General features: G+C 51.2%; 6 protein-coding genes across 6 annotated transcripts; 3 read left to right on the top strand and 3 right to left on the bottom strand.

Moving 5' to 3' along the window:
* Nucleotides 1-58: 58 nt before the first annotated feature.
* On the top strand, nucleotides 59-1,467 carry A1O9_12294 (uncharacterized protein; the record flags this gene model as incomplete). Its single annotated transcript, XM_013398795.1, has 2 exons — nucleotides 59-81; nucleotides 150-1,467. The coding sequence occupies 2 exons, from the start codon at nucleotides 59-61 to the stop codon at nucleotides 1,465-1,467; spliced, it is 1,341 nt and encodes a 446-aa protein (XP_013254249.1).
* A 5,589-nt stretch (nucleotides 1,468-7,056) lies between these two features.
* A1O9_12293 (uncharacterized protein) lies at nucleotides 7,057-8,097 on the top strand (the record flags this gene model as incomplete). Its single annotated transcript, XM_013398794.1, has 3 exons — nucleotides 7,057-7,592; nucleotides 7,669-7,961; nucleotides 8,024-8,097. The coding sequence occupies 3 exons, from the start codon at nucleotides 7,057-7,059 to the stop codon at nucleotides 8,095-8,097; spliced, it is 903 nt and encodes a 300-aa protein (XP_013254248.1).
* A 112-nt stretch (nucleotides 8,098-8,209) lies between these two features.
* A1O9_12292 (N-carbamoylsarcosine amidase) lies at nucleotides 8,210-8,513 on the bottom strand (the record flags this gene model as incomplete). The annotated part of the gene is made up of 2 exons (XM_013398793.1): nucleotides 8,210-8,341; nucleotides 8,403-8,513. The coding sequence occupies 2 exons, from the start codon at nucleotides 8,511-8,513 to the stop codon at nucleotides 8,210-8,212; spliced, it is 243 nt and encodes an 80-aa protein (XP_013254247.1).
* Nucleotides 8,514-8,667: 154 nt separating this feature from the next.
* On the bottom strand, nucleotides 8,668-8,844 carry A1O9_12291 (uncharacterized protein; the record flags this gene model as incomplete). Its single annotated transcript, XM_013398792.1, has 1 exon — nucleotides 8,668-8,844. The coding sequence occupies one exon, from the start codon at nucleotides 8,842-8,844 to the stop codon at nucleotides 8,668-8,670; it is 177 nt and encodes a 58-aa protein (XP_013254246.1).
* A 530-nt stretch (nucleotides 8,845-9,374) lies between these two features.
* Nucleotides 9,375-10,787, top strand: A1O9_12290 (uncharacterized protein; the record flags this gene model as incomplete). Its single annotated transcript, XM_013398791.1, has 1 exon — nucleotides 9,375-10,787. The coding sequence occupies one exon, from the start codon at nucleotides 9,375-9,377 to the stop codon at nucleotides 10,785-10,787; it is 1,413 nt and encodes a 470-aa protein (XP_013254245.1).
* A 197-nt stretch (nucleotides 10,788-10,984) lies between these two features.
* A1O9_12289 (uncharacterized protein) lies at nucleotides 10,985-13,130 on the bottom strand (the record flags this gene model as incomplete). Its single annotated transcript, XM_013398790.1, has 4 exons — nucleotides 10,985-12,178; nucleotides 12,207-12,505; nucleotides 12,562-12,634; nucleotides 12,693-13,130. 4 exons carry the CDS (start codon nucleotides 13,128-13,130, stop codon nucleotides 10,985-10,987), a joined length of 2,004 nt encoding a protein of 667 aa, XP_013254244.1.
* Between the last annotated feature and the right edge of the window lie 174 nt (nucleotides 13,131-13,304).

The following is a 13,304-nucleotide window of genomic DNA, read 5'->3' as shown; positions in this document are numbered from 1 at the left end:
CTCGTGCTCCATTTTCCAGCTCCGAATACCGTTACTGGGGAGGACATCCTAGAGCTACATGTCCACGGAGGTCCGGCTATCGTGCGATCGATCTTGGACGGAATCTCAAATTGTGGGCACACAGGCCAGCGCATAGATGGACTCCTCAGGCCTGCTGAGCCTGGCGAATTCACAAAGCGTGCATTCTACAATGGAAAGCTGGATCTTACTCAAGCGGAGGCATTGGGAGAGACTCTGGCAGCCGAGACCGAACAGCAACGACGTCTCGCCGTAAGTGGTGCAGACAGCGGTCTCGCGAAGAGATATGAGGAATGGCGTACCATGTTGCTTTACGCACGTGGCGAATTGGAAGCCCTAATCGATTTCTCTGAAGACCAGCACTTCGATGCGTCTCCGGCAGAGTTCATGAGATCCGTGACTTCTCAGATACAGGCCTTGGCGAAACAGATTGATGTTCATCTCCAGAATGCATCCAAGGGCGAATTACTCCGGAATGGCATCACTATAGCGCTCCTAGGTGCTCCAAATACCGGCAAAAGTTCATTGTTGAATCGAATTGTTGGCCGAGAAGCTGCCATCGTCAGTGCCGAGGAAGGGACGACAAGAGATATTGTCGATGTGGCCGTTGACATTGGTGGATGGCTCTGCCGTCTGGGTGACATGGCCGGCCTGCGCGCAGTTGGCATTTCGTCTCACCGTTGGAACGAGGTCGGGCTTGTCGAGCGAGAAGGCATTCGTCGTGCTCGAGAGCGGGCCTTACAATCCGATGTCGTCGTGGTGCTACTCTCGGTTGAAGTCCAAGTGGACGGAACAGTCACTCTTCCCATTAATGTGGAAGTGGCCAACGCTGTTCAGGAATGCCATTCTGCAGACAAGACCATTCTCGTTGCAATTAATAAGGCAGACATTATCGAGGAGCAAACATCTCATGGGCAGATCTACCAAGCCATCTGCGACATTGTCAAGACTCATCTTCCCTTGATCCCTCCTGAACGAATTTCGTTCATTTCATGCAAGGCCGCGATGGATCAAAAGCCGACAGTGTCAGACCCAGGTGGTGTCCAAGCGTTCCTCGCAAAGTTGACCAACGCATTTGCGGACCTTACCACAGCCTCTAGTGGCGGAGCCATTGGTTCTATGACTCTAATGGAATCACAAGCCTACTGGACAGCTTCACTGTCTGTTACACATCGTCAAAGCACCTATTTAAGGCAATGTCGACAACATCTCGGTGAGTATCTTGGTGATGTTCTTCCGGGCGTTGAGACAGTTTTACACATGCAGGGATACCATGTTGACAGACATGATGACCTGGTCCATCCCATGGGCAGTGCCTCGAATGATGAGTTTGACATTGTTACGGCTGCCGAACACCTCCGATTCGCTGCACAGTGTCTTGCCAAGATTACAGGCAAAGGCGAGGGGGGTGACGTGGAAGATGTGCTCGGAGTTGTTTTCGAAAAGTAAGTCATGCTTTTCCCTTGTCAGTCCATTTTGTGGTGTCCACTCCTCTATCTTGAAGTCTACGCAGAAAGAGAAGCGGTGCTTTTTATGTTGGAGAACATTGCGATTCGTTATTGCTTATACGTTTCATTCTCGGGGGCCTGTTCCCCACAAAGAGTGACCTAAATCCTGGTATATTTATTTGGTTCTGTTCTGTTGGACCTCAGGCTGCAGGCACTGCCTTGCCGATATTTATTTCTTCCAACCCAAAACTGAAACAAAGAGAGAGAGAACGCCAAGAGAATGTCCTTTTTTGTCGCATGCTTTCCCAACACGAGTGTTTTTCGCCCCCACTGGTAAAAATGCTTGCCTGCCTGAAAATGCTATCCAAATGTGCCTTTCAAAAAGACGAAAGACCAACTCCTGAAGATGCTGTGCGACCTGGCGCATCGATTCTGCTTCCAGAGCTGTGTTCATGATTCCCAATTCCTCAATGTGATCCGATAAACGCCTAAAAAATGCCGCTAGATTGCTTTTCAAAAACAAACAAATCATAGGACGATCACGCTAATCAAATATGGTGTTGGTACAGATTCTGTGTCGGAAAATAAAACAATGCCCGTCGAGGGCAAAAGATAAAGTGGTCGAAAAAGAGTGGTGTTCGTCTGACCGAGACCAGGGCCATCGAAAAAACGAAAATAGATCCACAAGGATTTTAGTTCGAAGGAGTGTGTCGAGGTACATCGAAATCCCGGTTCGCGATGTCCAGTTGGAGCGTCTTTTGTTCGAAAGGTAAGACGTGTTGTGTTGCGAAAGGAAAACAAGGGAATCGACTGGCTGGCTTAGTTGTATCCGCCACGACCTTGGGCAGCAACTGCTTGTTGCCGGTTGTATCCACCGCGCCCTTGCACGACGGGGGTCCGGTTGTAGCCTCCACGACCTTGCTTGTTGTATCCGCCTCGACCTTTCTGGGGTGCAGTGCCTGCTGGGGTATTGTAGCCGCCACGTCCAATTGCCATTGCGAAAATTGAATGAAAATAGGAGAAGATGGAACTAATGGTGGTGGGTGGTGGTCTGAAAGAGTCGACTGGGACTTGACTTGGGCTTGTCGAAGACAAATGAAAGTATGGGGGAGGGATAAGAGACAAAGGAAATAAGGAAAAGAGTCGATCTAGGGGGGTTCTGGGAGGCTGCGTGTGGGTTGCTGGGAGTTGTCGTGTGTTGATAGATAGAAGATGAATGACGGAAGTAAGGAAATTCAAAGTTCTATACCTTTGGGTCTAGTAGTTGGGTTTAGTATTGCTGACGCTGAAGCTGGACTGGATGGAAAGAAGGTCAAAGGTGAATTAGATTAGATCGGGCTTGCTTGCGAACAAAGGAAACGAAAAAGGACGGAATTGCAGGAAGAGGTTGGAATGAGTGCTGTGGTCTGGTAGAATGGAAAAAGTGTGAGGTCTAGGCGGGCTGGAATAGACTGGTATATATCTCTGAGAGACTCCGCGTTAGGTCTGACCATGCATGTAGAGCCAGTGGCAGAAGTCTATCAAATGCCAGCCCAAACCCTTGCGCGAGGATCCACCCGACCCGGGACTTTGGAGGTGGGTTAGTCTAGGAACGACAAGGTAATTCGATCGGTGTACCAGGGGCGGATGGCAGATGAGGTAAATTTGGGGGCGGCGAAAACATCTGATCGGACGCATGTGAAGTGTGCGGTAGAACAAGTAGTGGGTTGACAGGCACGAACCAGGGGCAGTACATCGTACGGATCCCATGATTGTACCAAGCCCTGCTCGTGCATCCACATTTGACGAGCGGGCTGACGGCTGGGAGGAATATGGACTTTTGCGTTGCAGAAGGTTTCTTCGTGTCCGGAGTGGAGCTAGGTAGGAACTGATAATCCTCAGGAACCCTAGCAGTGCGATGGCTTCAGGTTCAGGCACGCTGCCATGGAGGAGACCTGAGGAATCGGGCAATTGGGCGCCTTGGCCCTGAGGGTTTCCACATTCCCTTCACGGAATACGACGGTCGACACGATGGGTTGGACCAAAGAAACAGCAGCACTCGACGGGAGGCGTAATGTTGCAACCGTCAGTGGGCAGTGAGAAGAAAGGTTTGCTTTAGGGTGTGCTAAATCCAACAAGTCGGAGCTTTTTCAATGGGTCTAGAAAGAGGCGTGGTGTGCTAGGGCTGCAGTTGATGTGCATTAGCCTGGGAAGCTGAGGAATGAGATAGGCGGGAGGAGGAGGGCAGAGCAGAAGACGTTGGATTTAGTGCTGATAGAGTCGCCACGCTTGGACAAATACGGGCTAGCCCATGGAACTAGGAGGCCTTAGCTCGCTGGCTTATCCAATGGCCGATCGGGCTCAGTCATAGTACCCATGCTAAGCCGTCCGCTGCAGGGCGCAGCCGTGAGGAATATTCGCTTTACCACGTGCATCGCTGAGGAAAGTGTCACAGCCCATAGCTCCAATCATTTCTTCGTGTCCCCTCGTTCCAGTGTCTTAATTCTCCGAGTGGGAATCACCCTATCCCAGTGACCGCAAGGGAAGTGTATGAGGTCGGAAGGACCCCCCAAGAACATGTGACACGACTGCAAGGCTTCGATGCAACCGAGACACAGCAGATTCTCCGAGTGTACAGCAGACGAATGCAGCGCAGTCAACCCGTCTGCAAGGACCCGTCTTATCGGCATGTTCCTTCTAAGAAAAGGCCACTCAAGCCGCATAAGTGGGTTGTGTGCCATTAGAAGCCACCCAAATCAACCATGGGAGTTACAGGCGATCAATTGATTGTATTCGTGAACGTATCAATGAGGATAATTGGCCTTGGCATGTCAAGTGACTACCACTCCATGCTTACCCTCGATTGAGAAGCTGTGTCTGCTGGCTGCTATGGAGTACACTCCAGTTGGTCGTCAACCACATGGCACGGATGGGGTGCATGCGAGCAAGGCATGGCAAGATAGGGCTGAATGGCCGAGAGGAACTCAGCCGCTCGGAGGGGATTTTCTTTGATGCGGGGGAACCTTCTGATTGGCGCCTCGGGGATCCACTCTTTCAGTAGGTGGACAGCTCCGAGCAAGGCTGAATTCAATCGACTGCAAGGCAGACTTCTCATCGTCACCAACACTATCGGACGTGACGTTCCGCATCTCGATTGCATGCTTATTCTGCTGCTGAAAGACACCATGGAGACCATGAAACACTGACGGCAGGACGCCATTGACCGTGCTGGTCGATCTTCTTGGAGATCCCGGGGCCGTGGCATGTGGTGCACCAAAATAGAAACACCTCTACCGGTTTCCCAGCACGCTAATCCTTTTTAAACACTAGCGCCATCGCCCGCGGTTCTTGCCTCCGTCGACTTCCCGTTCCATTTTCAGATCATTGCTGACTGATGAGGTCAGTCGTCTGCTGTCCTCACGTCTTCGAAGGAACTACTACCAATCTCTCGTGCTCCGTACTCACTTTCCATGACTATCCAACCCTATGAGCTGTCCTTGCATGGCGCTTACTCGACAGCGCTCACAGGATGACTCCTGTCTTCGGTATGCCCGCTGTCACGGGGGGACTACCAGCATTGTGTCTGTCGTCAGTGAAGCTTGTTCTCACCTCGCGCCCTGTGTCCTTGAACTTCGAGAGAACATCAAGCCAACCATTCACTATTCCCACCTCAACGACATCCCGTTGCTCAGGTAAGATTTCGGCGCGCCCGCCAGGCTTAGGGCAGGCAGGAATAGCTCGTCGGCGCCCAGGCTCGTATGCTCTTCGCCATACATGCCACAGCTGCTGGCGGAGAGGTTGTCCAGGCCATGGATACTGTGTCCAGCGAGTGGAGGGCTAGCTCGTGCTCAACGTGACATCTGCAAGCTGTTTGTCCCTTGAACCTAGAAATCCAGAGATCCTGATGATCCTGCCTCGATGCGACATCTGAGAAACTACACATTCATCACCGCGCTCCTCTTGTCGATCTTCACATGCTCGATAATTCCGGGTATCTGGGTCACAAATCAAGACTAAGAGACAAATCCCTGAACTTCCGCCCAGCTCTGCGAATGGGCCGCGCGTCAAAAGTCCAGCTTCATTCAGGACAAGGGTTTAGCGTCGAGCGCTGGGTTGCGCCTCCGCGGTGTTCTTGCAGGACCGTTTCTCAGCCTGATAACAACACCTAATAGGCAGTTGTTGAAGAGGCCCCTTGTATTTCCTGGATAGAGATTCATGTAAGCGCTATCTTTCATGTTGCGCCCCAGACAAGTTGCCGTGTTTTTACTGGTCCTTTGGCCGGCGTACGGCACAGCCTGATCCCTTAGGTGGTTCTCGGTTCTCGGCATACTTTGAAATTTTGGTCCTTCACCTGCCCAGTCATTCTCGATCTCATGTTGCCTCAGCCTTGCGGGCCAGATATCCCTTGCAATGACCGATGAGCCACTACTGCTCTCAACGAGCCGATCTAACTATGAACGGCAGGCACTGGTGATGAAAAACGGAATGGCATCTTGCGGATCCAGCACTTGCATCCCCGGTCCCCTTCGCAGTGATGATTATTCATGAGCGAGGGGAGTCGAGTCGTCTTCAGTTCCAATCTGTCAGCCGCAAGTGCGTACGGCTTGCAGTCGCTTGCTTTGGACTCATCATACCTCGTGTTGTTCTCTCGGATAGGCCCCGAACACGAAAGAAGCATTTTGTTCTTGAGTCTGGTGACTCTTGACTTCCTTAGTTAAGTTGAAAAACTCAACGCAACTGCAAACATCCCGGAACCAAGCGACCTGAGAAATTGGCCAACCGCTGTCAGCTGGCGATTGGTGGGCATACCAGAGACCTACACCACTAACACTGTGAAACTGCCAAAGAGACGACCGGTCAGAAGATGGCAGAGTAGTATGATTTCATCAACGGACATGAGAAGTGAAATCCTGTTGAGATATCTGAGTAGTCTGGGTTCGTAACCAGGCAGAATCCATTATGCTCGACTCAGCCCCTTGAGCCCCTCACAGCGTCGTTGCTATCCTCGTGGGGTGCACTTTGGCGTTATACTGGGTTGTATCCATTACCCATGCTGCATACCAATTGCATGCTATCGTGGCAACCTGACAGATGAGGCTCGATGATAGTATCTCAATGCCTGAACCTTGCCTCAGTGGCAGTACAAACGATGTCAATGACATGGAGGGAGGTCCTCATGCCCAAAACGACTCCTAGCTGGGGGTTTCGAGCACTATCCTCATCCATCCAGCCTGTATATGAGGTCCCTTTCAGCAATGTATCGAATGTGCAAGCAGGATGCCTCCTTGGAAGTGGGTCAACTGCCACAGCGCTAATGCAGCTTCTATCGATCGAATGTGCGTCAAACCATCTCAGTAGCAGGCTTAACCTCACATTTTATCGTTGTTGAAAAGAAATGTTACTTCCGTGGAGCGATCGTTTGAAGCCAAGGGATGGACGCTACGCTATGTTGACGGACGAGGAATGTGGAATTCGAGATTCGCGGCTCGCCTACAGGTACAATGCTACTCCCCTTCCACTTTGATTGCAAAATTCCCTCTACTTACAGCTAACTCTAGTCACTCATTACCCATTGTGTACACTTTCGTTGCCATCTTTGTTTTGAGCAATCATGCGAGGGCTTGGATTGTGCTTACTTGCAGCCAGTGTGGCGGCCCAGGGAATCACAGTGTCAGATGTCAGCTACAGTTACACGGCAACCTTTACAGTGACACATTGGGATACATTCACAACGACAACCTGTGCCTGTACATCCACATCCTCGACACCGTTGGTGTCCAACGACCCTGCACTCACTTATTCGACTCCCGCAACGACTGGACCTTCCTCATCAGGCACATCCTCAACTACGACCAGCTTGACACCTCTGCTTCCGGATGGTACTCTCACCCCTTCCTTTACCTTGACAAGCGACGCGGGCGCACCTGGCTCAAGCACAAGCCCGGGAGGTGGTATTCCAACAATATCCACCTCAACATCGGCCGCAGGAAGCGAGCCGTCGGTCACCAACTCAGCCTACATCAATGCAATCCTAAGGCATCACAATATCCATCGCACAAACCATTCAGCCAATGCATTAAGCTGGTCATCCAGCCTGGCAGAGACCGCAAGAGTAATTGCACAAACTTGTATTTACGCACACAAAACGTAAGATCCCTTATTGTTATCCGCAGCATATTGTTCCCTACTAGAAACAATGGCTAAGCTTAACATTCTCTCACAGCGATGTTGGCGGTGGCGGTTATGGGCAAAACATCGGCGCAGGCTACCCAGAGTCTCCATTGTCGATGGGCCAATTCGTCACTGAGGGGCTTTACAACAGCGAAGTGAACAAGTATACGGCGTACGGCAGCGAGCCCAACCTTGGCGACTTCGGGATATGGGGTCACTTCACTCAGGTCGTCTGGAAGAGTACAGACAGCGTTGGATGCTATACGGCAGATTGCACCAACAGCGGTCTAGCGAATGCCCCTGGAATTCCGCCGTTCTTCACCGTTTGTAACTACGCTCCGCCAGGTATGTTTAAGCGAGGTGTTGATGTTGGATTGAATGGTGTTTCTAACGTATTTTCCCTACAGGCAATTTTGCCGGAATGTTCAACGTCAATATTGGAACCTCCATCGGGTTGGCTACCGTTTATGGTGATTATTGAGGAGATGTTTCATCTCGTGCATTGAAAATTTGGCCATTGCCCCAGAGATTTTGGTTTTGATTTTGACAGAGGGATGAGCTGGGCAAATTTTCAGGTAGACTTAAGAGTGGTCCTACGGCCATCCGGCCTCGAGATGTGATACAGCTTCTGCTTCTTCGACGACATCGGCGTACTTTGCATCCAGGTCAAATAGATTGGCAATTTGAATCTCGGGAGTCCTGTCACCGCACGCACTTCCTACAGCCTGTTGAAATTAACTTCGGCTGCATCATATTGTGACTCGTCAAACGATAGCAACGGCTTACCATTGGTCTAAAGCCATATTGCATCGCATCTAGGGCTGTTGCCCTCACACATCCAGAGGTACTCACTCCACATATGACGAGTGTGTCGACGCCCAATCGCTGCGACAGCATGCTGTAAGAAAGAGCCGCATGCTTTCCGGACAGGCAACCACCTCGAAGAAACACTCGCCTGTACCTCTGTAGCAAGCCGTGTTCCAAAGAAAGCAGATGCATACTTCTTCACTACGACGACGTCGCCTTCCAGCGGCAACAACCCATCGAGGCCCTAGTCGAAGCCTCTAGGATCGCCTTTAAGCCAGACGTCTAACAGGTTCGCTTTTCGCCACCACAGCCCGGCATCGGCCATGTCGGGGCTCGAGTACTCGATCTTGCTCCACAGGACGGGGACTCGACCGTTCCTTGCCGCTGCGAGCAGTCGTCGCATGGAGTCTGGTGTGGCCATGGCTTCCGGATTCGATAGGAGCGAGAGAGGCGAGCCATCGCTGAAGTATGCTTTGCAGACGTCGATGAGGATTAATGCTAGACGAGCGCCCTAGCTCATGCGATAAGAGAATGCTGAGTCTGAATAGCTGCTTGATGCTGGGTGGACAACCGGTGTCGCCATCCTGATACCTGATGCTAAATGAATTGGCTTTGCTCTCTGAATGTTGATGTGGGACGGATGCGATCAGCCAGACGGCTGACTCAGTGCCGTCCGTCTCGGAGGTCTGAGGCGCTGTCCGTGGTACGGTCGGCGGTCAAAGTTCCAGTTGCCCGATCGAGAAGACCGTTGGTTCGCCAGTCAACTGGGCATCCCCGTCGATCGGACGGAGAAGACGTTTTGGCGAAACTTAAGCGAGGCCAGTGCACCTGAGAAACCTAGGTACCCTGTGCTCGTAATTGATATTTACCTTCAAATTACCCCGAGGCAACTGGACCAGAAGAAGCCATCCTGTCTTCCCATATCAAACCACTTCAAGAATACCGCAAAGAATGTCGTGGACGGAAATCACACCAGGTCGATACCAAAGACCTCTTGGTGGGGCCGAGAATGGGATGATCGCAGCAATCACCGGAGAAAGACAGCTTGTACGGGAACCCATACGAATACACGCGTTTGCGGACTTCATGTTGGAGGAGGAAGATCCAGCGGACGTTATCGCGGCTTTCAGGGACGCTTGGAAGGCGCTGCGTCTTCTCAAGTCTCCAGACATTGCTACGACGTATGGAGACGGACACAGCCATTACAAAGTTCCTTCGGTCGAGGAGCTTGAAAGGTGGTTACAGCAAACCTTCCGAGTTGCGCAAGGCGGCATCTCTGCGCAGGTAGTTGTGAAGGAGATGCAATCGCTGCAAGAAATGCTACCTGTCTTCTATATCGTGCCTCAGCACAGCGAAGCTGGTTTCAAGGCTTCGGTGATCCTCTTCATCAGCCACTGGAGAACGGAAGCTGCTGGCGCGTTCAAGATGATCAGTCATGTCCTTGGCTATGCGTCTGACATCCTGTCGGGAACCTCTACCAGGGAAGCTCTTTCACGACATCTTCCAGGCAGTGAGGCCAGACTACTGAATCCTACTTTGGAAGATATCATGATGCCGAATAAATCCACGACTCCCGAGTCCAAGAGCCGCATCCAGCAACTTTTGGAAGACTATGACTCCAAGCTTCCTCCTCTGGATTTCCCCATGCAAAGGGACCCATCCACGATTCCTTCCTCAGTCAAACTGAAACTTCGAAGATACAAGGAAACGACAACTTCCAGCCTTGTGAATGCATGCAAGGCCAGGGGAATCAGTGTGACAGCCGCGGTACATTCAGCCTACCTGGAGGCTGTGTGGCAGCTGGCTGACAATGACAAGAAGAGTCGAAATTATGCTTCGATGATGCCAGCCCAGGTCCGCACACGTCTGCCTCCAACCTCACGTTATCGCGACCAGGGAGCTTGGAACGCGAGCCAGATGCTGATGATGTCCGCGCTGGCGGGTCAAGATTTTCTGACGCGGGCCCTCGACCTTAAGCGGCAATACGCGATTGCCAGTCAGCAGACATGGCTATATGAGGATATGCGTGAGATGAGCGAGCAGTTGGGGGCGCATCCCCTCGCTCTCGAAGCGTCCATGCCATGGTTCACAAGTCATGGAGTCTTGGATCAGGAGATGATCCCACAAAGCTATGGGAAATTGAAAGTAGAGAGCATCCTGGTATTCGCCGATCCAGTCCTTGGCCCAGGAATTGTTCTGGGTGTATGGACATTCCGAGGAAAGATGACTGTAGAGGTCCATTGGAACACCGCCTTTTACCGCGACGATATCATGCAGAGCACTCTGGACATCATTGATCAGACTCTCAGCACGGAGCTTGGATTGAACATGGAAATCGAGGGAGCGATGCTCACAGAATTTTGAGAAACGATCAAATTGAGTCTCGCCTATGATGAGTACGCTTTGAGCCAGGCCTAAAATCTCATGTCCTCTCGATCCAACAAGGCCAGTGTGGCATTTGGTAGTGGACGGAACTGTCACAGCCAAATCCGTTGTCTGTGCATTGGATAAATTCATGCCCACCGTGACGATAATGCCCGACAAAAAATCTGCAAGATATGTCAGAATCCCGAGTTATATGAGAAGGTTCTGGATATCGTATGATCTCGCTCTTCCATATCATCGTTGTTTCCCTGTGAGCCCCCTCTCTTGTCTGTGTCAGGTGTGGAGTTCGACTGAACGCTCGGCAGGCGTTGTTGGCCTCTCTCTGGTTGTTTCTTTGCGACACCTTCGGTCTCGGGAACATCACCCTGGGCAGGCGGCTTCTTATCTGCGACGAAATTCTCACCATCATCCAATCTCCTGAGGTTCTCCTTTTTCAGCTCCTCGGCAGAATCTTCTCTGCTGAGTCGCTCTTGTCGCCACCCCATTCCTCGAAAATAGATCACCCAGAGCATCGGTGAAGTGGCAATAAGAAACAATGTCAGGAATGTGAACGTCCAACCTCTGCCCATTGCATCGATCATTGGTATAACTGCTGCTGTAGCGCCAGCCCCCAGGAGACACCGAACAAGGTTATTGGCTGCACTGGCCGTGGCAGGTGACTTGGGATAAAAGTCCACTAGCAATGTCGTGGTGACATTGAAAGCCACGGACATGGAGAAGCTAGTGAAAAAGAGGATTACAAGGAGTGCCGGAAGTGGTCCATCCACATGGAGAATCCAACCAAAGATACAGACCAGGATTGATGTACAATATGCTGCAGGAATCGCAATTTGAAGCCTGACTTTCTCGATGGGGAAGTCGCGTAGGTCCTGGTCTCGGCCTTTCTTGATCTTCACACCTAGGTGCTTACACCAGCGGGCGAAGTTTCGATCGAGAAACAAACCGTTGCTGAAGGCTGCAAGGACCGACCCACAGCCAAACGGGATGTAGCATAACCCGATCTGGAGTACATTGAAGTGGAAAATTTCAGCAAACTGGGACGGTATTGCTGCACCAACATCGTAGAATGCTGCAAACAGGAATGCATTGTAGAATAGAAGAAGGGCGTTTTCCTTTTCAAAGATGATGTAGAGCGAACGGAGCGGGTTGGGAAATCCAATCTTTTGCCGCTTCTGTGATAGACCTCCCACATCCTCTGGAGAAGCCAGCTGGCCCTGTGGATAGATTCTCCGCGCCTTTCGAATGGCGAGATAATTCATGAGAGACATGTTCCATCCTTTTGGAGGGATTGATCCGTTTCCGACCTGGGTCCTAGCTTTGGGATTATCAGTGACCACCCTTGATTGTAGGAAATCAACAAAAGTGCGTACCTGTTTCGGGAAGAAAAATGGTAAATACAAGCATGAATGCAGCTCCCAGGATAGTGAGGAACCAGAAAATAGCGCGCCATCCCAGGAACTCTGCAAGGACACCCCCAATGACCGGACCAATCGCAGGGCCCAAAAGACTTCCGGAATATGCGGCGCCCATATACTTACCACGTTCGGAAGCGGTAGTGACATCGGCCACCACAGCACTACACATTGCAATTGTAGCACTGCTGCCTGTGCTCTGAATACACCTCAGAACGAAGAGTGCGGGATAAGTATTCTGCAGCGCAAGGCCAATGTTGGCAACAATATAAACAGCAAAGCAAACTGCATGCTTGTTAACAGGAAGATGCTTACCTCTGGGTTTGAAAAGAGGGACTTACCAGCATAAGCAGGACGTCTACCCGCGATATCTGCGAAGTCGCCAAAGAAACTTGGAGCCAAGCCTTGGAATATCTGAAAACACATGTTGGTGAGCCTTGTCGACTTTTCTCCCGTGGAGACGACTACGTACCATGTATGAAGTCAGGGTCAGATTAATGAGGGTGTTGGAGACGTTGAGATCTTTAGCCAGCGGGTTCAATGCCGGAAAATATATGTTACCAGAAACAGGAGAGAAAAAACCGGCCCATGCCGCCATGAAGACAATGAATCTCTTCTGGTTTCTGGTAAAGACTGAATGGATTGGGGATGCTATGGAGCCGCTGGTGGCTATTGTCTCGATCGGTATGCCTTGATTCACATGGTCCTGGGTGGGTTGGGAGCTTTGGAAGCCGCCGTAATTGGCACGTTTCGGGTTGGCATCCTGCATGCCGTCCGAAGATATACGCCCAGCATCTGGAACAGGACCGGTATGTAGACACCTATCACTATGGAGACCGGCCAGGCCGGTCTTGCTTAGTGGTATCTGATTCTGGGCATCTTGCTCGGGGGTACATGAACCACCCGACATCAGCGTAAGAAGGCCCAAGACGATTGTAAGGGGGGTCCCTCTAAGAAGTGCCAGTCGAGTCAGTGGGACAGGATCTTGGCTTCGACTGGTGCTGTCTTTAAACGCGTTGTCTCTGCCACAAGACCAGATTATGGAGGTGGGAGATCAAATTTGAGAGCCAAATTGAACTCCATC

Source organism: Exophiala aquamarina (assembly GCF_000709125.1).
Source record: "Exophiala aquamarina CBS 119918 chromosome Unknown aczIA-supercont1.22, whole genome shotgun sequence".
Taxonomy (NCBI): Eukaryota; Fungi; Ascomycota; class Eurotiomycetes; order Chaetothyriales; family Herpotrichiellaceae; genus Exophiala; species Exophiala aquamarina.
This window is presented reverse-complemented; position numbering and strand designations above follow the sequence as displayed.